This window comes from Tenrec ecaudatus, chromosome 16 (assembly GCF_050624435.1).
Source record: "Tenrec ecaudatus isolate mTenEca1 chromosome 16, mTenEca1.hap1, whole genome shotgun sequence".
Classification (NCBI taxonomy): domain Eukaryota; kingdom Metazoa; phylum Chordata; class Mammalia; order Afrosoricida; family Tenrecidae; genus Tenrec; species Tenrec ecaudatus.
The window spans coordinates 83,824,717-83,849,381 of NC_134545.1; the positions used below are offsets into that span (position 1 = coordinate 83,824,717).

At 50.7% G+C, this 24,665-nt stretch overlaps 1 protein-coding gene across 4 annotated transcripts in view; it reads left to right on the forward strand.

Annotated features, from left to right (window-relative positions):
* The window catches only part of CNNM1 (cyclin and CBS domain divalent metal cation transport mediator 1), a 68,619-nt gene that overhangs the window by 27,552 nt on the left and 16,402 nt on the right, over nt 1-24,665 (forward strand). For 2 of the 4 annotated variants that reach the window (XM_075534435.1, XM_075534437.1), the window contains exons 2-7: nt 7,526-7,669; nt 11,090-11,230; nt 12,066-12,235; nt 13,185-13,284; nt 13,697-13,744; nt 17,120-17,182. In XM_075534435.1, coding sequence (XP_075390550.1) covers nt 7,526-7,669; nt 11,090-11,230; nt 12,066-12,235; nt 13,185-13,284; nt 13,697-13,744; nt 17,120-17,182 — 666 coding nt within the window. The remainder of the gene's footprint in view (nt 1-7,525; nt 7,670-11,089; nt 11,231-12,065; nt 12,236-13,184; nt 13,285-13,696; nt 13,745-17,119; nt 17,183-24,665) is intronic. The other 2 variants (XM_075534436.1, XM_075534438.1) reach the window with 1 other exon arrangement.

Genomic DNA, 24,665 nt, shown 5'->3' on the forward strand with positions numbered 1-24,665 from the left:
GAGATTGTGAATCAGAGGCTAGGAAGAAGCAATGAAGACTTGAAAGACCCAAACTAAACTGTAAGGAGCCCACAACCCCTAAAACCCAAGGAAACAATGTCAGCAGCCTGAGCCGCCAGGAAAGGGCCGGGGCTGCTGCAGATGCTGGAAACCAGAAACATGGTGGGCATTCAAGCTAGAGACTCTGTAGCTGCCCATTCGGAAGTAGGACGCCAGTGAATCCAGAGTAAAATGTGGTCTTTACAACTCAGAGACAGATGCAGCCTTTAGTTTTAGAAAGTGCCTTGACATAAAAGCCGGTATTTCTTTACCTTTCAACTCAGCCCAGAGATTTTCCATGTGCCGGTGCTCAGTGCCACAGGAATATGCTCGAGAGGGATGTGAAAATCCCTCCTAAAGTAGCATTCGAGGGGTTTCTATTTAAAGAATGACTTTTTGCCTCTGCTATAGCTTAATGAGCTGCAATAGGCCTTGGAATTAGCAGGCTTAAAGCTTGTCGCTTCGATTATTTTTAGCAACTGGGAGGATGATTTTTTTGCCAAGGCCCAAATTGATTTGGACCTGCCTCAAGAGGGGAAGTGTGCAGAGCGAGCCACTTAGCTCGCTGGACTCTGCAGCATCTGCAGCCCAGCGTGACTGTGCTGCTCCCCACACGGCCTCCTCTTTGGAGTGTTGATTCGGAAGGAATACAGTTGTCTGTCTATTTGTTTGTTTGTTTGTTTCCCTTCGAGATGGCCGCCAAATGAGAGCAAACTCTTTGGTGGAAAAGAGGTTGAAAAAGAGGCTAACTTGTTTAAGAATGTGTATGTCTTTCCGTGAATTCTGGAGAAAGGCGACAGCCTGTACAAACATTTCTGACTCAGGTGACAGGAGAGCTTCTTGGAGTTCGACAGCATATCAGCAACTCAGCTTCTGTACTTAGCTTTTAAAGTTCTACACAGATGCCAATGATTGCTCTCAATAACTAAGTCATTAATGGAGCATCCTTATTCATGAAATTCCTTCACAGGCACTCTGCTCTTCTAGAAATCTGGTGGATGGCTGAGATTAATGGATGAAATTCCTGCCAATCTGTAGAGGCATAGCTCAGCAGAAAGGTCGCCGTTCTCATTCGCAGATTCAAGAGCTAAGTCCTCAGGAACTTGGAGAAGTGCAGAGCGGACTAGCCAAAACACAGCCACTCCCCCTCTGTGCCATTGGAAAGCAGGCATTGACCTTCATCAGGGAAGAGAAGTAGTAATACACGGCCCAAACCGGCCTTTGGTCAGCCTCATTTTCCCCCTATGGAGTGGTGGGTTTGAAAGCTGATCTCACAGCCTAATGTACTCTGCCACCAAGGCTCCTTGAAGACTTCATGAGCCCCGCTGTGTCCCGGCCCACAGCTGTTTGCTCTGATTCCCACCCTCCCCACCCACCCCTCCATCTGTGGCTCACCACTTCCATCACCACACACACACACACACACACAAAATCATAAGGTCACACCATCTCTTTCATGTCTAGTGCCCTAATGGTGCTGTTTATGTCTCCTCTTTGGTCTCTACCGCATCCTAGAACACAGAGCAAGGTGCGCTATAAACATTTTATCCGCCTCGTCGCTCATATCAAAACCAGTCTTGCCTCCTTATGAAGCGCTCCCTCTTCCTCTCTTTGCTGCCCTTCTACTTTACCAAATAAGATGGCCTTTTCCGGGGACTTGTCTCTCTGGGTAGTGGATCCAAAGTACTGAGACAATGTCTCCATCCTTGCTTCTAAGGAGCATTCTAGCTGTACTTCTTCCGAGACAGATTTGTTGGTTCTTTGGGCAGTCTACGGTACGTTCAGTATTATTCACCCACACCGTAATACGAATGTGCTGACTCTTCTTCCACCTTCCTCCTTCAGTGTCCAACTTTCACATGCAGGTGAGGCAACTGAAAAGGCCATGGCTTAGATCAGGAGCACCTTAGTCCTCAGAGGAACATCCTTGCTCTTCCTATGCGCTGGGTTTACCCAGTACAATGCTTTGTCTGACCTTGAAACCCCGAATGCAGATATTTTACCCCGAAGTGGTGCAGCCAATTACCCCTTCCAAGTCAGAGGAAGAAAGAGAAACTTTTATTTAGAAGGTCTACCCGTGAGATCACGGCAAAGCAAATTAGACTCTCTTTGTGGTGTCCTGTCTGAAATCAGAATATATAGAGAATGCATACATTTGGCTTAGGAATTTAAACTTTGGGGAGTCACAGATAGATGTTTGACATTAACTCCGGTTTCACAGTAACCATGGGAAACAACCATGGACCATAAGCAAGCAAAGAGAGCAATAGGTCCGTTAAGCCTTAGACCAGTCTCGGGATGTCTTTGTTGACTAACTAGACCTATCATTGATAGGTAAATAAGAGAAGACTCTCAGCATTATCTGTCACTCTTAGGTGACATCTGCAGCCAACATATTTGCTTTTGAACAAGGTAGCGAGTGATACAAGTTTCATATAAAAATAGACACTGCATTGAGTAAAGTAACTAACTGCATTCTGTAAGGGGGGAGCTTTCCTAATTGCATTAAGTAAGCAACTTGGGTTCCTGCTGCTTCCATGAGCATTTATTGTGAATCCAATCAAGATGAAATCTTCTCTCCACTTACCAGGATGTTCTCTATGGGTCATTTGTGAGAACTTTTGTTTAAGTTACATTAAGTTGTAATCCATATTAAAGACAGCCATCCATGATCTTCACCATCAAGTGCTTCAAGGCCTCCTCTCTTTCAACAAGCAAGCTGTGTCCTCTGCATTGTCACCGGGTATTAACCAGCCGTCCTCCTGTCTTGATGCAGTATTCTTTAGAGTCCAATTTCTTGGATTAGCTGCTCAGCATATTTGCTTGCCACTTTGTCAGGTGGCCGTACTGTAGTGACTTGCATGTGGCGGTGATGCAGGAATCTATGTCACTGGTATTGCAAATACCAACAAGGTCACCTAAGGTGAACAGGTTTCAGCAGGGCTTCCAGATTAAGAACAGACCACGAAGAAGAAATAGGCTCTCGTCTTCTTAGTTATTAGCCACTGAAAAACCTTATGAACAGCAATGGATGGATGGATAGATAGTAGCTATTATTAAAGATGTCAATGAGAGGCGTGTACACAGTGCAGGTGGAAGGACGGAGGGACAACTCTTCCATGTCTCCAGATTGACTTAACTCATCCCCTGCTCACCCCACCCCCCAAAACCCAAAACCCCAAGAACAGGATGCATGCAAGAGATAAGGTTTTCAAAATTTGGGGGCAGCCTTTCTGAGGGAGGAAGGGTCTCAGGAACGTGTGCTCTGGGGACAGCTGGCTTTCTTGCCCTTGGGTGGAACTTCAGCCAAGGGCTCTGTGATTGCTGATGCCAGCCTCATCTAGTGCCCAAGGAAGCAGTGACTTCATTTTTAAAAGATCTCCACCATCATTTGAGGGAATCTGGAAGACTGGGTGTAAATCTTAAAATGTCCCTAAATGGATTGCATAGATAGACATTGTCTTGACTATGATATCATTAGGACTTTATTTCCTGATAATTCCTAAAGCTCAATCAAAGTCTTTATTTCCTAATATTTGACTGCGTGAAGAATAGATCAATGGTGGCTTTTTCTTGGGGAAGTGTGTTGTCTTAAAGAATGATCTCTAATTCACCTCTCTAGCTTCTCATATTCACTGCAGTGGCTATGCAGAATGCACACAGTTCACGATCAAAAGGCTAATTGAAGAAGTCAACCAGTTGTAATACCAGTGGGGAATGCTCAGGGTTGAGTTGTTCATCGGGACATGTTACGAAGTTTTAGTTCTGCTAATAAATGCCCAAATGGGCATGCCACTCAGCTATAAAACACAACCCAAAGTCATTCAGCGCAAGCTCTGTGGGTCAGCGAACCCCGCTTCCTGAATTAAGTGCCCAGAATCCCCCCATTCCAGTAAGCCTCAGCTCAAAGGCACACAACTCCACTTCTGGGTCAGCAAGGCCAGCTTCTCCAATGAAGACCCCAGAGGCCCTCCACTGTGCAAGCCAGCTCCTGCACAAAAGCACTCCTCTTGACTTGTCCTGTGGGTTTGGAAGTCCACAACTCTCTTCTGTGCTCTGGCTTTGCCCAGCGCCGTTCTGTTTGGGGGGGGGTAACCCCCTCATATATGTGTGTATATAAGCATATATAACTAGAACACAACTCTTAGAAATCACCTTTCCAAATCTTTCCATTGTGCTGGTTATTTATTTTGCTGACGTGTCAGAAAAGTGAGCCGGTAACTAAGGTTAAGAAAAATGTGTTCAAGACAAAAAGGAACAAAAAACAGCTTCTAAGTGCACACATCCTAATAATTGACACAATCTACTTAGGACTGCAAAACATGTCTGTCCAGCTGGGAAGGCTGCAGTTGTTTCAAAGAAGGCTAATTTTGGGACTACTGAAAACAGAGTTCACATTTTTAATTTAAGCACAAATTGTTCTATCAAAAATAAAGGCTTTACTGTCTGGCTTTAATACCGTGTATAAAATCAACAATGGATTTTCATCCCGTTGTCAGCTTAGCTCAGTTCATCGGGCATGTTTGGATTGTCTGTTAGGTGGAGGGAACCCTAGTTAAGTACATGATCTTTGGTTCTGAACGAGCTTATGATCCAGGGAAGAAACCTTGTCTAGAGGAGGGCCCTCCTGGTCACATGAAAGAGTGTATTTTGATCACTGCTTTAATGGAGTTATCAAGGACTTGAAGCGGAAGGAAAATGATTCTTAATAGGACAGATGCATCAAGACTTTCTTGAGGCTTTCACACCAGAACTGCAGCCTGATGGACCCAGGGAGATGGGACAGGGAGGGAACTATGTGAGCAAAGATACAGAAACAGGAAGTTGAGGAACCAGAGGTTGCTCAGTGTTCCCTGGAATGGAGGGCAACCACGGATGTAACTGAGCATAGACTGGGAAGAGCCACATAGCGCTGTCTTGATGGTGCCCCACGAATGAGTCTGGACTTGATTCTGTGAGACCTAGGGAGCCATGCGGGGCTTTGGAGCCAGGCAGGGGCATGATGGGATCAGAAGGGGAATGGGTTGGATAGGTTGAATGAAGGTGGGGAAGAACTGAGGGGCCAGTCTTGGGTAATAGGAGTCACCAATGCCATCTTCTCCTTTAAAACATGTCAAGGGGTGATTTGAGGTCTTTGATCCAGAAGCTCCTGTCTTTAAATGTTAATGAGTAATGGTGTGCCAGCAAACAGATGGCTCCTCTCGTTGCGTACAAGTGTAACAAAAGCCAAGCAAGAGCTTATCTCCAAAGGAGCACGAATAAAGCATGAGCCTCTTCTTTTTCTTTGGAAAGAGCAACACCCAAGCCAGTGCACCAGATGTTCTCCTTGAATATCTCCTAGACAAGGCAAGGAGCCACCCCCACACACCCCCACCCATCCCCAGCATCTTTGAAACAGGACTGGGACGCATACCTGCACATAAGAAACCAAAGTCATGTGAAGCCCCACGGTGTAGGAAGACTTTGGGCCCGAGCAGGGCAGGTTACCCAATAATCAAAATTTACTTGTTAATCTGTAGTGAACAAATAGGTTACTAAGTAAGCACAAGCCAGTCAGCGCTTACTACGCTTACTGGGTACTTTGTTCCTGCCAGGGATTATAAATTTAGAAAGTGGCTTTGATTCTGGAGGAAAGTTGGGAGAGAGACAGGTACCCACTAATTGGAGAGGCAGAATCTTAATGCTGAAAAAGTAAATAATTGAAATGTTTTCCTCCAGATTAGTTAGTAAGCACAAGTTGCCTTGTTTATTGGGGAATCCAACACTAGGCTTCAGGTTAGGGCTGAACCCAGTTACCTAAGGTTCGTGACCCAGCTCTGCCACTTACTTACACACTGTGGAACTTTCAAACAGTGCCTGACATGAAGGTGCATCTCTAAAATGAGGACAATACGTGCCCTGTCCTAGGAGCTGTTGTGAGGATTAAATGAACGAACACATATTAAAACCCACTGCTATCAAGTCAACTGACTCACAGACCCTACAGAGCAGTGGTTCTCAACCTACCTAATCCCGCCACCCTTTCATACAGTTCCTCATGTGGCAGTGACCACCCCCCCCCCCCGCCAACTATAAAATTATTTTTGTTGCTACTTCGTAACTGTCATTTTTTCTACTGTTATGAATCAGGCGACCCCTGTGAAAGGGTCGTTGGACCCCCAAAAGAGTCGCAACCCACAGGTTGAGAACCGCTGCTCTGTAGGGTGCCTGGGGCTTTGTAAATCTCTACAAGAACAGGTAGCCTCGCCTTTCTTCTGAGGAGCAGCCGGTGACCTTGCTATTAACAGTGCAACGCCTTAGCCCACAGGCCACCAGGCCTCCTTGAACACATGCTACGTACATGCTATTAACAGTGCAACACCTTAGCCCACGGGCCACCAAGGCCTCCTTGAACACATGCTAAGCGCCTAAACCAGTACTTGCCTCATAATAAGAACGCTGTAAATATTAGCTATTAGGATCATTACCACGTACAAAATAAACATAAATTAAATAACAGCAAAATATATTTCAAGCTTACATGCACTTTCACACATGCCTTAGATCACGTGAGCTTCCCAGTTCTGAGGCGTGGTTGTGCTCATTAGCAATGCTGCTAGCAGACCGGTCCCAACCACCGAAGCATAAAGCTGCAGCCCTTTCTTGTGCTCCTGGGCTGGGAGGCACCGTGGGAATGGCTCGTCTCCGCGTCCCGTGCCCGGGGCCTGTAGCTGGAGGTGACTTGAAAGGGTGGGGCTGGATCTGCTGGGTTGGGTGGAGCCCCTTCCAAGATGGCGACTGTGCCAGCCTGCCTGGCATTTGGTGGGTTCGCTAGCAGACTGCAGACGGAAGCACCTGCAGGTGTCGCGCTGCTGCTCCACTCTGGTGGCCTCAGTTGTCAGTGGACTTCTCAGTGTTTCAGGAAAATTACATGACTTTCATGCCCCAGCCTCCAAAGTCACCTAACAGTCAACTCTCCCGTTCTCTACAGGAGCCACCCAGCCTCAAGGGGGGGAATAGAGACCCTATGTCTCCGTGGAAGGACCAGTGAAGAGTTTGGGGACCAGGTTTTAAAATCACCAGACTGACTTTCCCTCCCAATTCTGGGGGAGAAAACGGGCTCACTCAAGGTGAAATGATTTGCTGCTGTCAGTTGCACAGAGAGTAACTGTGATTGGGGGGGGGTGGCTCCTCACCTAGTTCTCTGACTCCACATTCTAGTTTTTCATTACAATCTCCTACTGCTAAGACACCCATGCGCGCATGCGAGAATTCAAAGGGAACAAGTGACTGTTTTAGATAGAGCAGTAACTTTCCCAAGAGAGACGAGAGAGTGTGAAAGTATCTGGCTGGCCATTAAAAGGGTTCGCACACAAACTGGGTATTTGAAGGCTGGCCCAAGACGAGTCTGGTCCTGACAGCGGACAGGAGCCTATCTGAGTGTCCCCTGCGGGAAGCCGTCTGAGAAGGGCCCTCATGGGTAACTCAGATTGAATTTCCCCTCTAGGAAAGTCTCACCTGGCCATTGTCCAGCGAGTGAACAACGAGGGAGAAGGGGACCCCTTCTACGAGGTGATGGGCATCGTCACCCTGGAGGACGTCATAGAGGAGATCATCAAGTCGGAGATCCTGGATGAAACGGACCTCTACAGTAAGTGCGCAGCCGTCGCCGCCACCTGGGCTTCCCGTGGCATGCACAGAGACGCGTGGGAAAGAGCCCCAGGTACTGCTTTGGGTCAGCCACCTTTTGCCAGCAGTTCGGAACCCACCAGCCACTCCTCAGGAGGAAGATGAGGCTTTCTGCTCCTGTAAAGACTTACAGCCTCGGAAGTCCGCCGTGGCAGCGCTACTCGGTCCCACAGGGTCGTTGTTACGCTGGCAGTGAGAGGGCATTGGTTGCCCCCACCCCCCCAGTCCCTGGGAGCATGTGCACTGAATGTGGTTCCGGAGGAAACTTCCAGAACCTGAGCCAGACAGATGCAAAGGACACCTGGCCTTTCGAGAACAGGTCCCTGGCTGGCACGGATGGTTTTCCCTGGACTGCTAACCTCAGCATTGGCAGCCAGAACCCCCTACTCCTCGGCCCCAGGAAAGCCAGGCCTGGCAGTCTGCATTCAGAAAGCGCCCAGCCTTAGAAAACCATGCAGAGTACAGCTCTGCTCTGTAACACCGAGGGTTGCCATGAGTCAGAACGGACTCCGCGGCACGGGCTTTGCTTATTTGCGGTTTGTCCCTTAGATAGAAACAGGACCAAGAGACACAAAGGGCACCTCAGAGAGGGCCTAGTGGCCTCCCTGTCCTTGTGTCTGTTCCCTTGTGTTGCCCTTGTTTTGTCTCAGCAACACCTGGGGTTCCACTGCCCATCCTCTCACCCCAAAACATCAGGGTGCAGGGGGACTGTCGGGGAGCTTGCCCACAGCACAACCTAAGTGCACCACCCACAGGACTTTTTAAGCACTGGCCTGGGTGGCTGCCTCGGGTCCCTGTTCCTATCTTTCTGCTCTCCTCACCCCCTCACCCCCCCAGGAGCAGAGCGGACTCTTACTTGCAGATAGGGCTCATTTTTTATGACTGGCCCTCCCAAAAGGTGGCTTGCCAATGTGACAGAGGTGGACAGATGATCTCCATCCAAGGAACGGATCATCTAAGGGGCAGGGACACCTTCCCCTCCCTCAGATGGGTCATTTCTGGCCCTCAGTTTGCTGGGAGTCTTTCTTTCCGACGCTGGCTCCTGGCTGGAGACGCTCTAATACCATAAGGCAGTGAGCTGCCTAGAGAGAGTGGCTTCTCTTTGGGCTAAGTAGCAATCAAAGCTGAAAGACAGGCCAAGCCAGCAGATCGAAGAGCCTGCCTCGCCAGGCCTGTCTTCTTTAAGCAGCGACCAAGTCTAGAAATGTCCCCTGCCTCCATGTTGCATTTGCCCTTCACTGGACCCACCACTCTGGATGTAGAATTCCCATCTCAACTAAAAGTGCCAGTCGGTACAGCAGCGAAGAAATTCACACTAAAGGGTCAGTGTCCACTGGTTAAGCTCCCTCAGGGGCATTTGTTTGTGTGACCAGAAAGCTCTAAACCAGTGACCCTCAACCTTCCTCATGCTGCGACCCTTTAATACTGTGCCTCATGTGGTGGTGACCCCCCCCCCAATTATAAAATAATTTTTGTTGCTACTTCATAAATATCATTTTGCTACTGTTATGAATCAGGCGACCCCTGTGAGAAGGTCATTTGACCCCCCAAAGGGGTCTCGGCCCACAGGTTGAGAACAAAAGAAACAGCCAGACTCCCTGTTGTCCAGTCGATTCTGACCCATAGTGACCCTATAAATCAGGGTGGAAATGCCCCGGTGGGTTTCTGAGGCTACAACTCTATGAGAGTCAAAAATCGCCTCTTTCGCCCCCACAGCAACTGGTGGTTTCAAACTGCTGACCTCGAAGTTAGCAGCCCAGTGCTAACCCAATATGCTACCAGGGTTCCTGGAGGTTCCCAGCACTTACTATTAATATCAATGGAATGAATCAAGATTGGATGAATGGACCTCCACTTAGGGGAGTTTAAGTCGCATTCGGATGGAGACGGGAGAAGGGACATTTAGGCAAATGCACCATCCACATTAGAAGGAAAATCGTCCCCGAAAGCAAAAGCAAACAATGAACAACTATGCTGTGCCCTGGCTGAGCGGTCTTCTTCATCGAGGAGGGAGTTCAGTGTCTTTTTTTTTTCCACCCTTATCAATAGGCTTTTGGCATGATTCCCTGGGGAGCCTCTGCCTTCAGGGACCTGCTGCATGGCATGTCTGGGCCTGGGTCCCGCCACTATTGCGTGGAGGCCTGTAACCTAAAGAAAGGAGTGTTAAAGTGGGGACCAGGTGACTGAGAAGGCTCTTGAGTCAGACTGCCCCCCAGAAACGCTACTCTGCTGGAAGGACAGTTTCCCTGAGAGAGAAGCCATCAGCCGGCCTCTCCTTCCGGAGCTCGCTTCTACCCCAGTTGCACTGTTTGAGCCAATGGCCACAGCCACTGTCCATCCATCCCAGTGAAGGGCTCTGGATTTTTTCACTGCCCCTTGGCTCCACTGAGCATGCTGTCCTTCTCCAGGGACTGGCTTCTCCTGACAACCTGGCCAATACAGGTGAGACAACATCTCACCATCTTCTCCTTTAAGGAGCATCCTGGAGACTTCCTCTGAGGCAGACTTGCTTGTTCCTCTGGCAGTCCAGGGTACTGTCAGTATTTTCGCCAACACTGTAATTCAAAGGCACCAAATATGGTGCCGGTAGAGAAGCCAATACTAAACCCTGGTGTGTTTATCAGGGTAGATTAGAGAAACAAATTCACAGGCATGCATATGTGTATATGAAAGACCTCTATATAAAAAGTAATTGTACGTTAAGAAAACATCCCAGATCAAGTCCATAAGTCTGATGTTATCCCATATGTCAGTACTAGTTCATAAATTCCTTTTTAGACTTGCGCAGCCATGCAATGATGCCACTGGAGGAAGATCGCAGGCCAGTGGGTGGAAAGATTGCAAAAAGTCTTGTGGATCCAGTGGCATTGTGAGCATCTCAGCACTGGCAGGGGTCTCCACGTGACTTCTTCAGCTCCAGGGCACTAGCATAGTTCCATGTGTCTTATCAGCAGGAATGTCTCCCAGGGAGTGAATGTATGTCCCGCCTCCTTAGCACCTCCAAATGAGGTCATCTAGCTGCGACCTGATTGACAGGCTAAGCTCCACCCCTTCACTCTTAATAGCCTCAAATTGACCACAGATGGTGTAATGACCACACCTGGTCTTGGGTGCCTCCTAGCCAGCTTCCCCCTTTCCCACTGTCTATTTCAGTGGAAGTAACACTGATGCCATTCGAGCTGATGGCCCACCCTCAAGTCCTTATCGACCTCCTGCTGCTCTCTGGGAAAGAGATGTTATGTCGCCTAGAGTTGGGACTGCAGAAATCCACGTGGTCCTAAAGGATGCCTGGGCCCAGTGTGACTCTGGGAAAACCTTTAAAGACTGGTAATTCTGAGATGGCTTCTGAGATAGCTGCCTTCTGTCCCCTGTGATCCTGCAGCCGACAACCGGAAGAAGCAGAGGGTCCCACACCGGGAGAGGAAGCGGCACGACTTCTCCTTGTTCAAGCTCTCTGACTCCGAGATGAGGGTGAAGATCTCTCCACAGCTCCTGCTGGCCACACACCGCTTCATGGCTACAGGTAGGATGCTGCCCACCTGTGTCTGCCAGCAGGCGGCTCTCATGTTGCCTACCAGTGCTTCCCAGAGTGTCTCACTCCTGGCTGTGTTCATTCAAAGCCCTCACCATACTCAGGTCCGCCCCATCCCTCCCAGATCACACACAGCACAATCATCAGGTGGGACCCAGACACCAATCACTGTGAATTCCTTCCAGGCTAATTGCCATGAGCAGCCAGGACTGAGCACCGCTGTTCTGGGATGCTACGTGCTCCTGATCTTCTGGGGAGACCTGCTCACTCTGCTTTTCTCTCTTCCACTCTGGGGAAGAGCTACACAGACCTCTGTAGCCCATGTTACATGATACAACCATGTACATGTTACATGATACATTTATATACTGTGCATCATTGGCAGCCATGTCTTAAGTAATGAACTGTCTCTACACACGTGGGGTTTCATATCATTCCGCGAAAACAAGCCAGACCAAGTGGCTTGTAAATTTTAAAGGCAGGAAGCTCCTCCTTGCCCAGAGATCAGAGTGACCCATGCCCACCTTGAACTAAACTGAGAGAGCAAGCGATGATGGAGCCGGCGCTACCCAAGTGGGCACTGCTTCTCCCGAGGCGACAGTGTGGGGACCGCATCCCCTGAGGGCACAGGGAAGGCCCTCAGATACACACTTGGGTTTCCAATGCCCCACACCCTGGATGGTCACAGAAGCCCTGTCCGCTTGGTGCCCCCGGAGCACGGAGAGGGGTGGTTGTGCCCGGGCACTCTGGGTCTTCCCAGCTGCCACGTTGGCGCGGGCGGGGCCCAGGTGGTCCCCAGTGCTCCTTGCTTCCACCTCTCCCCTAGAAGTGGAGCCCTTTAAGTCTCTGTACCTTTCGGAGAAGATCCTGCTCCGGCTCCTGAAGCATCCGCACGTGATCCAGGAGCTGAAGTTTGACGAGAAGAACAAGAAGGCCCCGGAGCACTACCTGTATCAGCGCAACCGCCCCGTGGACTACTTCGTGCTGCTCCTGCAGGTAGGAGGGCCGTCAGGGGCCTCTGCGGGCTGAGGCGGGCGGGGCTGTGCCTCACTCACTTAGCACTCAATGCCGCCCACCTGCGCCTCCTCACTTCGTTATTGCTGGTGATGAAGGAAACCGCTTCACAAAGGTTCCCTTTCATCTCCGCCAGCCTGAGGACCCCGGTCTTGGGCCCACGGTTAGCCAACTGTCCTCTCTCCTGGGAAGAGTATTAGAGTGGGCAGAACGTGCTTACCGTATATCCTCAAGAATAAGCCGACCCAAAAATCAGCCGAGGCACCTAATTTTACGACAAAAATTGCATTAAAAATGTGCTGGAAAACCCGGCTTATCCTCGAGTACACGTGGTATGTATGGCTGGGTGAGGCCTTCTGAGCTAGCCGGTGCTGCGGCTGCACTGAGAGCCGTGGAGGCCGAAGGCGTCGGTTCTGAAAGATGCGTCTGGACAGAAGTGACACCCTCCTGTGATAAGGACTTCATCCATTGGTCATCGAGGCAGATGGGATCAGGGTGCTGTCCGATAGAACTGCCTTCTAAAATGGATGGCGGCCAGGGCCACATGACTCTCTGCAGCAAGTTGAAACCATTGAGTTGTATGATGAGTGAATTACAGGTAAATAAGACTGCCGACGTGCTTTAGAAAATAATAAATCCTAAGGGAGACATCGGTCAGTGTAAGACATGAAAAAATAATAATTTATAAATTATCAAGGGTTCGGGAGGGAGGGTGGGGGGAAATGAAGAGCTGATACCAAGGACTCAAGTAGAAAGAAAATGTTTTGAAAATGATGAGGGCAACAGATGTACACATGTGCTTGACACAAAGGATGGATGGATGGTGATCAGAGCTGTACGAGCCCCCAGGAAAATGATTTTTTTAAAGTACTAATAAATCATCTCACTAGACGTGCTCATGCTCACCCGGCACACGGCCCTCTCTCTCCAGGGTAAGGTGGAGGTGGAGGTTGGCAAGGAGGGCCTGCGCTTCGAGAATGGAGCCTTTACCTACTACGGTGTCCCAGCCATCATGACCACTGCTTGCTCAGGTATTCCCATGACAGACCAGCGCTCCTTGGGGATCCGAGGGGGCCACTGCAGGAAAAGCATGCGACACAAGTCTTGGTTCTTCCTGGGACCTGGGATGGGTCACTTAATCTGCTGAACTTCCATGTCCTCCTCTGAAAAATGGGGGCCGAATCACTGTTTTATCCGCAGCGTGGTTGTGGGTGTAGAGGTTTGGAAGCGTTGTTGTCAAATGCGAAGGGTGGGTAGTGGTAATTTTTAGGACGCATAGACGAGATTGTTGTGCTCTTTGTATTGGATTCCGTCCGTTCCAGACGATGGCCTGCCTTTTATAAGGCCGAGTGGGGCCGGGCTTGGGGTGGGAGAGGAGGGCTCTCCCGGGAGGAGGTGTGTTGGCTGTGTTGCCTCAACCCCACTGCCTCCCTCTGTCCTCAGAGAACGACGTGCGGAAGGTCGGCAGTCTGGCGGGATCCTCCATCTTTCGTATGTATCCCACAAACCCCTTCCTCGTGCGCCCCATGTAGCCCCACCTCAGCCCTCTCGGACCATCCGGGCCCGGCACTCCGAGCCAGGGCTGGGGCAACCCTAAAAGTTGGTGGTCTCTTGGTCGCGCTCTGCCAGGAACACTGCTTCCTGCCAGGTACCCACCCACAGGCCATGGGGGCTTCGTGCCTGTGTGTGCTATGACTTCTCTGCACGTGTGGGCCACCGATGCCTGCCACCTGCCAGCAGGTGACGTGTGGGCCTTGGTTGAGGTTCACTCTGACAGTTCTCCAACTGGCCTTTACTTGTGGAAGCCATCGTGTGTGTGCGTGTGTGTGTGTGTGTGTGTGTGTGTGTTTGGGGAGTGCTACCCTCCGTAAGAGTTGACTGCGGGATCTTGGGGTGTCAATCCCACGCTGGTCCGATACCCTGCTTCTCTGCTTCTCTTTCCTCGGTTGCCAGGGTGGCAGCTGGCCGCGAGGCGTCTGTGAGCCGACCATGCATGATGACGGTGGGGCTGGTGGCTGGTTCGCTTGGTCCTCTCTGTGCTGAGCCATGTGACTGCTCCCTCTGTGGGATTCTTGCACTTGTCTGGGGGAGGGGGGGGGCATGGTCAGAGAATGGCATGGATTGTGCAGTACGTGTGATCCAGAAAGAATGATTTCTCAAGATTTCCGGCTCATTCCCTGCAGGTGCCGTTTGCCTTGCTATCAGCTGCACCTGCCAAATGTTGCGGCGCTCGTTTTAATACTACTCGGGGTGTTTTCTTTCATCGAAAAAAATTTTTTTTGTTTGTTTTTACATAGTGCTTTCTATTGACATTGATCAGAGGGCCCCAAAACGTGTACTCTCAGTCCGTGGTCTATGGGAAAACCAAGGAACTGGAGAAATAAGTTGCGTCAGATGAGCCAGCTAGTTAGTGACCTAGCTGCACCTCAGTGTCCCAATAAATTCACAGAGAGAGAGAGCATTTTCAATCCACCAGATTCCAGAATGGAATCGCTCAGTGGGAAGGTTGGAGCAATTCCGACTGTAACGCTACATCCTTGCCCAGTGGGATCCAATCCAAGTACCTGCCCACGCTGAGAGACACGGAAGCCCTCAAGTTGGATTACATCTGCACGATGAAATCTCCAGCATGTGAGCAGGAGAATGCAAGCGAGCGCGTCTCCACCAGGGCTCCCCAGGGGCTGAAAGGACGGCAGGGTAGGTACTCGGTCTAAGACCGTGGCTGTGCCGTGAGGGTCGGCCTCCCCCTCGCTTCTCAGAGATCCCCTCGGTCCCTCAGTCAGCTTTCTGAGGGAGTCTCTTTCTGAGAGGAACACCCTCAAGGTAGAGTAACGTCGAGGAATCGAATGAATATGGGTCGTGTTCTCTTTGCCCCTAAACACCCAAAGAGTGGGCACCCTGAGCAACAAGTGCTGCAGAAGGCCCCCTCCTCGCTTCCGCCCCGCCCCCCCACCGTCCCAGTTTAGATCATGACCGTCTTTTGATTGACAATCAAGAAATAAAAGGCGGATAAGGAATGAACCCTGCAAATGTGACTTCCTTCCTGTCTCTCGTCCTTTGGATCAAAGTCTTTCCATTTCATCAGTGAGGAGGGAATAAACTTGCAACACAGATCTCTTCTTTGGACCTGGTTAACTGGACAGAGCCGCTGACTCTCCTTCCCCATGCTTCTGAGCACCTTTATAAATCTTACAGAGGAAACAGAAAGCGAGTTAGCCCAGTGAGTTGAAGAGACATGTGTTCATCCTTACACTAAACTCTACACACACACTTAGCAGACAGAAGTGTGAACTAGCTTTAATGGGTGGCCATAGCCCATGGTTGTGGCAGGTGGATGCTCCACCTGGGGTCCAGCCTCCCAGTACCTTCATGGATCAAGAACCAGAAGCAGGATGCTTTTAAGGCTGAGCCATTGGGCAGTGAACCCTTGTAGGTCCTTGGCCTAGTGAACAAGCCTGGTCTTTACAGCCAGCCTGAACTTGAACCCCCTTTGAGGGTAAAGAATGGCCTCTCTCTCAAAGAAGGATATGAGGTTGATAAGGAAGTCTCTCTGGCTTCACAGTACAAGATGAAGGGAACTTCTTCCTCCTCTATCTTATCAGCGGTGGCCAGCTCTCCCAGGGGGATCATGGGGAGCCCAGCTCCCTAGCAGAACTTTGGGAGGGCTCAGCGTAGCTAGAACAGATGCACACATGGTGTGCAGGCAGGGAGCCAACTCTCCTACCTGGGTGACAATGTGTGCATTCACCTCTGCAGCCCACGAAGAGCCATAGTCATTCTTAGGCTGGGTTTCCTTACTCCAATGTGCCGCGCAATGTTGGGGGCCCATTCAAATATTCTTTAACACCTCATATCAGAGTAAATGGTATCAGCTAGAGATAAAGCCCTCTTCCCCTCTGCTGCCCATCCGCTGCACATATGGGTCATTTCAGATCAAACCATCCCATTCGGCAAATAAAGATGCCAGACGTGCCCTATTGCTGCACATGAGTCCCCTGAAGGCTAGCCCCACCCTGGTTCCTTAACTGGAGTTCAGGGAACAGTCAGAGGAGAGAGATGGAGACAGATTCCCACACAGAATAGTGGCTTAGTCAGGGTCAAGGTGGAGAATGAATTGGGCAGTGTCACCATGTTCTACCCCAACCAGGCCCCATAAGGGGAGCCACCACCACTTTGAACTCTGTGGGGAAAGAGAGAGAAGAACAAGAGAGACCGAATTGGGGACGGATGCTTGAGAGTACGTGGAGTTGCCAGGAAGTGGCTAGATTTGAATTCATCGAGTTGATTGAAAGTACAAAGCTGATACACAGCTTTGGGCCAAGCCCTCTAGCCATACAGAGAGAGGTCCTCACCAACCGTGTGCCCACAGAGGACATGCCAAAGAGTCCAAGGCAGGATCCATCTGCCCCCAAGGATGTCTGTAAAGAGAGCACGCTGTTTGTTGCCAGGACTCTGAATGCCTGTGCTGATGCCTTTCCACAGGTGACCAGGACATAGGGGCAGCTGGGAGAGCCTGGGGCCGGTGCAGCACTGAGCCACCAGTAGGTTTGCTGGCTTAAGAGGATGCTGTCTGCACGTGCTGCCCACTGGGCACTGCCTGTTCTTGTCCCTGGCATCTCAGATGCCCTGTGAGAGCATGGTGTGTCTTTCCAGAAGATGTTGTTTGTTCTCTTGGTGTTCTGGAAAGGGATGTGGAAGAAGGCGCCCCACCCACACTCCCAGAGGCAGGGCTCCTTTCCTGGCAGAGAACTGGAATGTTGTGCAGCTCCGGAACCAACCGTCTCACCTACTTTGCTCTTTGTCTCTCTCCTTTTGTGTTTATCTTCCCCCGGGCGCTTCACAAATCCTTGGCCCCTGACCCTTTAGTGCCCGTCTCTGTGTCTCGTACCTTCGCCTTCAGCAGAGGGGAGTCTCTGGCAGGCTCGCCAGGTAATCATGCATGGTGTCTCCGGTCTCCCAAGAGCCAGTGGGCTTGCGGGCGGTGGAAGGGGGGTCTTTGGTGTGTGTCGCTGTCCTGCATGAGGACCAGTCTCTCCAGGAGACACCCCTGTGGCTGGAGCACGGCACCTTTGCACCCACAGCCCTGGTGGTGCTGGTCCAGTGGCGTCGTGTGTGAAGCTAGCTCCCAGAAATGCATCTGTGTCTGCACATTGGGGCAGGGGCGTGACTGAAATGAGAAGTGGGGGAACTCTTCCTCATAAGTCGTCTGACTGGAGAGTGGAGGGACGGTGGGTACAGCAGGAAAAAACACAAGAACAGTGAAATACGGTGCTGTACTCCCCTGCCAACTTTCCCTCCCATTGGATCTCTGCTCTGACCCCACCCACACCTTCCAAGTCAGAGTACTACGTGACCAGTATCGTTTGCGCTGGCTCTGCTCATCCAAAGGATGCGCTATGTAAAATTCAAAAAAAAAAATTTTAATCAAAGCACCTGCTCATTAGGTGTAATCATTCTGGTTTATGAAACGAAAATTATGAGATACTTCTTTTTCCCCCGCGGGGGAGAGCGACACGCTAAACTCAATGACTGCGTAGACTGCAATGGAGCTGACCAGTCCGTTAACTCTCTTTATTGTTTTTGTCTACAGACATCGATCTTTTAGGCTCACAAGGCAAGTAACAACCAGACCAAGAATGTATGTCTTTTATACTGTCCTGCCCTTGGAACACGGTCTTAATGTCCTCTTCCCTCTACATTGGATTCAAGAGCCATGCTTGGCACTGGGGGGTGCTAACCAAACACTTGGTGATTCAAACCTCTTGAGCCCCTTGGCTGCTCCGCAGGAGAGAGATGGGGCTGTCTGCTCTGGCAAAGATTAACAGCCTCAGGAGCTCGGTCATAGGACCACTACATGGTAGAATCGACTCAATGGCAGTGGGTAAGACATCTGGGTCACTTATCCTGATACCAGAGAATGGCTCTGAGACCCTGCCTTATCCTTAGTTACCAGGAATCCAGTTAGAGAGCCAAGCCAGCCAGGGGCAGAACCTGTGCCAGGCAGGAACCTGCCAGAGACGGAGAGCAAGAGAGACGTGCTCAGGCTGCCCCCGTCGAAGGCAGCCAACTTGTGAGCACGGGTGTCAGGAGGCAGCGCTGTCAGGGGCTGCCTCGCCCGGATTCCGCAGTATTTCCCAGTCTGCCGTTGACCCTCAACCTTCAAAAGGACTTGAGATCTCATATTCAGAAGTATATATGCAGGCTCCTGCTGGTTCTCAAATGAAGTTTTCCCATCAAACCCCAGCTGGTTCCCATGTTGGTCTGTACAAGACAAGGTAACCACCGTCTCCGATTTCTCTAAAGTTTTCTCTCTCCCGTGATGGAGGTTTCCCACCAAGAAATAAAATTTTCCTCACTTCGTGAGTGCGCATGCCTTTGGCTACAGAAACAGTCAAGCCAGAGCAAGATGCCAATCTGGGGCCCTCAGGAGCTAAGCCATCTACCCCTGCCTGCCAGCAAAATTAGAAATGGCCACACCATGGCCCGTCCAGATCCTGTCGTGTGTCCATGCCTCCTGACGAATGCCAGGAGCGAAATGTGGGAATCCAGCAGAAAAGTCAAGGTGCACGCTTTTGACTCAGAAGACCAATTCACCTGCAGCTCACCTGGCTACCTAGAGAATTGCAGTTGCCCAGGTACGCCCCAAGCTTTACTGCCATGGAGTCGATTCCAGCTCCCAGTGACCCCGAAGGGGCAGAGTAGACCCGCCCTCCCGTGCATTTCCGAGACTGTGATTCTGCAGAGCAGTAGAAGCCCCATCATGCTCCTGAGGAGTGGCTAGTGGTTTCACGCTATTGACCTTGCGGTTCACTAGCAACCCGACGCAAAAAGCACGGCTCATTCATCAGAGCTGATTATGAGCTAAGTGCAGAGCCAGCCCGGCCCGACTCTTGCCTTCCCTCTGTAGGTGCAGGAAAGACAGGCAGGAAGCAATGCCTTCCTTGGTCTGGTCTCTATCTATAGCCAACCGCCAGCAGTCGGGTGACAACTGCAGGACAAATGCCACGGCGTCACCACTGTGGCTCTGGCTTCCATCCCATAGCACTAGAAATAAGTTCTTGTAGAGGGTCTCGACACCCTTGACCCCATTCCTAACCACAGATCCAGACACTGCAAAGTGCATATCTATATTTTGTTCAGAAGGTCCTTGGGTGGTGGCAAACAAGCACCCAGCTGCTAGCTGAAAGGTTGGCAGTTCAAACCCACCCAGAAGACAGGCCTAGTGGTCTGTTTTTGAAAAAAATCACAGCCTGAAACCCCTCTGACCTGAGACCCGGTGCCCTCTGGCTGATACTGACTCGTGGCCACCCTCTAGGACAGAGTAGAGCTCCTTAGATTGCCAAGACTGTCGGTGTTAGCAGGAGCAGACAGCCTCCATGTTCCCTCAAGGAGGGGCTGGCAGATTTGAACCGCTGAACCTTACAATTAGCAGTCCAAGGCTGAACTTATGGCAGTACCAGGGCTCGTTTGAAAACCCTATCGAGTATTAAAATTACTTAATTAAATGCTCCCACACACCCAGAAAAAACAACCCCTATGAAACAGTTCTACTGTGCACACCTAAGTTGCTGTGAGTCGGAATCAGCTTGCCGACAACTCACAGGAACCCACACCCACGTTATGTCTTGCCCCCACCTTACCTGTGGAAAAAGATCAGCCCAAGAAATTAAAAGGGCCTGTAGGCTGAAAAAGAACTCTGTCTTTGTCCTCGTTTCATTGGATTCCCACAACCACCTGTGAGTTGGGCAAGAATTATTGTGGGAAAGCAGGCAGTGAGGAAACGGGTGTGGAGAAATGAAAGCCGGGGGCCAGGGACTGGAATCCAAGACTGTTGGAGGCTGCTTTCTGATTGCTTGGGGAAGCCCGCTGGCCTTCTGAATGTAGGTCCTTGGTGGAGTTTGCTTTTTGGAAGCAGCATTCTGCTGACCGTGGTGTTTCCACCGGGTTAAGGTCAACCACCAGTCTTTGCACCATCGATATCCATGGGGGGTGGGGGGGAACCCTGTCTCTTTCAGCTTTAGTTTGGAATGAGGGTAGCAAGGGTGGCTTGTGAATTACATGTAGACCCGAACTGAAATCACACCCACGGCTATAGAGTCGACGCTGACTCAGAGAGGCCCGGGTAGACAGAGCAGAACTGCTCTGGGGGCTTTCCAGAGCTGGGAGTCGCATGGAAGCCGACCACCGCATCTGCCCCCTGAGGGTTACCTACAGAGGGTGGTGTCCTTTGCCATCTCTAAGGTGCATTCACTCCAAGGGGCACTTCTGATTGGTCCATTAAAAAGGAAGTGGAAGTTATCATCCCTCCAGTCCCCTCCCTCCATAGCCACTCCCCCTTTCCTCTCCTGAGGGGGCAAGACATTGGCATTCCTCACTGGAGGTGCAGTGGTTAAAGCTGCCCGCTGCGGAGGGAGAGGCCTGCATTTGGTCCAGACACAGGGCAGGAGAGGCCGCCACGCCCAGTGTTGTTCAGTGCTTGGGAGCCCCTCTGTGATGGACTTGCGGATCCCTGGGGATCGTTTTCTCCCAGAAGATGAAGGGATGCCCAAAAATAGTCTCTGGACTCTGTGCAATAGGGTAAGTGGAAATAGTCGTTTGGGTTGGCTCTTTTATCGAAAACATTTGGGACCCATTAGAGCTTCCCTGTAACGTGAGTGATCTCATCTGGGATCCTAACTCGGGCCGACTTGCAGAATTCAGATGGTAGCCTGAGCAGAGCTTTGACGGAAAACATTTGGCATTTGGTTTTCTGATGTTAAATATTGCCCCGGAATGATGGATTTTAATAATACTAGTTTGTTCTCGAGCCTGTGTAATTAAGCTCTCCCATCCAGTTTGGAAAGTACAGATGGCCCGTGACATAGCGACCGTGACCGAAGTGGGCCATTCCCCTCATCCCTCACTGATGCTCCCAAAGATGTAAGCAGATAGCCACTGGACCCCACTTTTCCCTCAAAGCCTCATACCACGGAGGGAGCTGGGACACTCCACTTCTGCTCCTTGGGTGCCCCTCTCGGGAGAGAATGGCAAAGACTCCTTGGGCACGGGAACACAAGGGAAGCCAGAGTCTCCACATCTGTAAACAGGTTTTCAGAGTCCCTTCCTATTAGGGCAGAGTAAGAAGAAACACCATCCGGTTCCACTGACAATTGAAATCTACTTACACACACACAGGTGCACTCAGAGAGAGAGAGAAAGTTCTGCCCCGATGCCTTCCCAACCTCAGCCTTAGCAACTTCTCCTGTGGCCAACTAGGGAAAATATCCCTTGCAGATGGGCCACAACAGCAGCTGCAGGGATGAGGTCCCTCACAGATCTCCATTGCCCGGGAGGCTGTCAGGCAGAACACCCCGCTCCCGTCCCCAGTCTCATCAGAGCCAGCTGGAGGGTCTGCTAAAAGAACCCGAGGGGGTGAGGGCTACACTGACCGCTGGGCGAAGCCCCTGTGGGCAGGTCTGTGGGCCCGCTTTACACAGACAGTGCTGGTTTTGTAGCTTCTCTGAGGCCTCTTTGCACTGAACATGCGTTTCTTCCTCACTCCCACGCCCCAAGCTGTGCCTCTGTGCTCTTAGGAAATGCCAAGGGGAGTTAGACAACTTGAACGAGTTTGCCATGCTGCTGGGCGCTCGTCTGTTACTGATTTCTTCTCTTTTTTCACGGAAAGCATTTCCATTTCTCTTGCTCGGAGACCTCGGGTGCATGTGCACAATTACCAAAATGCCGACTCATCAGCAGCCTACCTAGTGAGGAATGTCGGGCTCCGGGGACGGACACATGGATCTTGCATGACAGTCGAGGGAGCCAGCGCTCTGTCACGAAAGGAGGGTTTCTTGTGCTTTTCAAAATTGCTTTCACAGACCCGACCTCCATAAAACAATTGTAGCTTTTGGTGTTTGTTGGGAGTCCATTCGAGTTTGGGGACTAACCTTTCTATAGCATTGTTTTTACTTAAAAAAAAAAAAGACCCATTTCTCCTCCCATGGAGCAATGGTGTCGCTTGTGTTTGACATGCGAGTCCCTATTAGTAACGGCAGTGTAACATACCTGCCCTGGGTGCCAATGAGGAGCTGTAAGCTGGCTCTTATTGGATGCTTCTGTGGATGCAAGGGGGTTGATAGACAGGGCTCTGTGTGCCTTCTCTCCTCCCTGATGGTGTCTTGAATTGTGACCAAGAGGTGACACTCACTGGAGCAGGAGGAAGGAAGCTAACTGGAATGCCCGACCAGGTGGAGCGCAGATGGTCAGGGTAACTGGACCCGCAGCTCCGGCTCATGCTTCTTCACGCCGGGTTATGTTCCAAACTGGTTTGAGGTGAAGACCCACTAGGGTCGAGGTACAATGTCCCAGGCTCCAATCACATAGCCGCTACCCTACCAGATGATCCGCATCCGTTTTCTACCACGAGCCCGAGGAAACGCTGCAGATTTCTGGAGCCAGCCATGACCCTGGAGCAGCCACCGATGAGTGTAGCCACACCCGAACGCATCGGTTTATTTTCAAGGGCGCCAGGGCCAGAGAGGAGTCACACATCTTTTCTGCCTAAGGGCATTCACCTTGAGGGTTGGCTCTGTTCGCCAGGGTGCCATCAATGCCCCTCTTGACCCCTCGTCACTCTGGAAGAGGGCCTGGTTCTCCATCACCGGATAGATTGGAGCCCCAAGTGACCTAACTCCAGAAATCCCCATTATATGTGCTCTGATTGAGTGATCCGACAACAGAAACCTGGTGCTTCCGATGGCTTCTTCCTCAAGTCAGTGTCAAGGCCCACGACTTCTTGGAGCCCTTGATTCTATTTCACATTAGTCTTTATCCAGCGAGCCACCTGAGAACCCCTTGGAGAAATCAGCCTCCCCAGGATGACTTTAGATCCCAGAGAAAGGGCTTTGATTCTAGGAGGACTGGAGAGTTCCAAAGCCTCCTTTAAATCAAAATTTATTTTTGGAATAAGAATGTTTTAAGAAGGGAGCTGATGTCAAGGAGTCCAGGAAGAAAGGGAATGTTTGGAAACTGATTGGGGCAGCAATTATACGATACTGCTCGACATGATAGAACTGTGGAATGATATATGCATTAACTCCCAATCAAGAATACATTTTTTAAAATAATAATAGTTTAAGAGGCCCAGGCACTGTACTGAGTTCGGAGCATATGATGGTGATCAGAAAAGACAAGACCCCGTCCTCATGGAAATTTTCTAGTTAAATAGAGTAGACCTTTTAAGTAGTAAGTTAAATAAGTATCAACCTGTAATGAACGAAAACCTGGGGAAAGTGCTTTGAAGGAATGACCAGGGGGCAGAGAGAGCGGAAAGTGGGAAGCTCCTTAGGATCTCCAAACAAGGACTTCAGAAAAGTGAGACCCAGTGACTGAGATTGGGCGCGAGCTCAGAGCTGAAGGAGCCCTGGCGGTGAGCTGCCAGCAGAAAGCTCAGCAGGTAGAACCCACCTTGAGAAAAAGGCAAGACCTCCTGCTCCCGGAAAGGCTGCAGCCTCCGAAACGCACCAGGTCGGTTCTATCCTCCACCCTGTCCTGTCCGACTACTCTGAGTCAGAATCACCTGGCTTGGAGTGGGTTGAGTTTTGTAAGGACCGTGTGTGAAATGGTGGAATGGCATCTGCCGAGGTGAGGGACGCTTGCATGGTTGAGAATTCCCAGGAGGCTGTGGGCTAGACCCCGAGTGCGGGAAGAGCATGGCATGGCCTGCAGGAGATCAGACAGGAAGGAAGGTAAGACCAGGCCCTGCAGGAATGAGAGGCTACAACACAGAGTTTGGATTTTTTCCAATATAGTGGGCTATGACTGACAGCTGAGGTGTAAACAGATTGTAAGGGGCAAGAGTGGTGTGTGGACTGAGAGGTGGAGAAAGCAGGAACCGAGGTAGGTCAGTGGAATCCAGGAGTCAAGCGGCCTGACCCCTGGGTCTCTGGCTTAAGGAACAAGGAGTCTGTGAATGACCTTTACGGAGAGGATTCTCTAAGGACATCGAGCCAAGACCATTGTGGCTCTAACGAGAAAACTGCCACCTGCTCTTACTTTCATCTTCCGGCTGCATGACCTGCCAGACAACAGTCATCGTTTGGTGGGACACAGCTGGGCCACCTTCGGGGCTGCGTTCCAAGTAGATGCGGATCAGATACTTTGATGGATGACAGCGTTATCTCATCCGTCGTGTCCCCCAAGTTCTGCCCTGAAGAAGCCAAGACCCGCATCAATGAAGGATCGGATTCTTCACTTGAGAGCCCTGAACTAGGCCTGTATGCAGGCGGTGAGTGTCCCAGCCCTCTGGGAGTGGGAACAACCGGAAGGCAGAGAGACTGGATGCCCCGCAGGCTCTCCGGTCCAGTTACTCTGTGGTTGATAAAGCGCTCAGCATATTCTCTTTTGTTGATCCAGTCTGCGCAGTCCCTTTTTA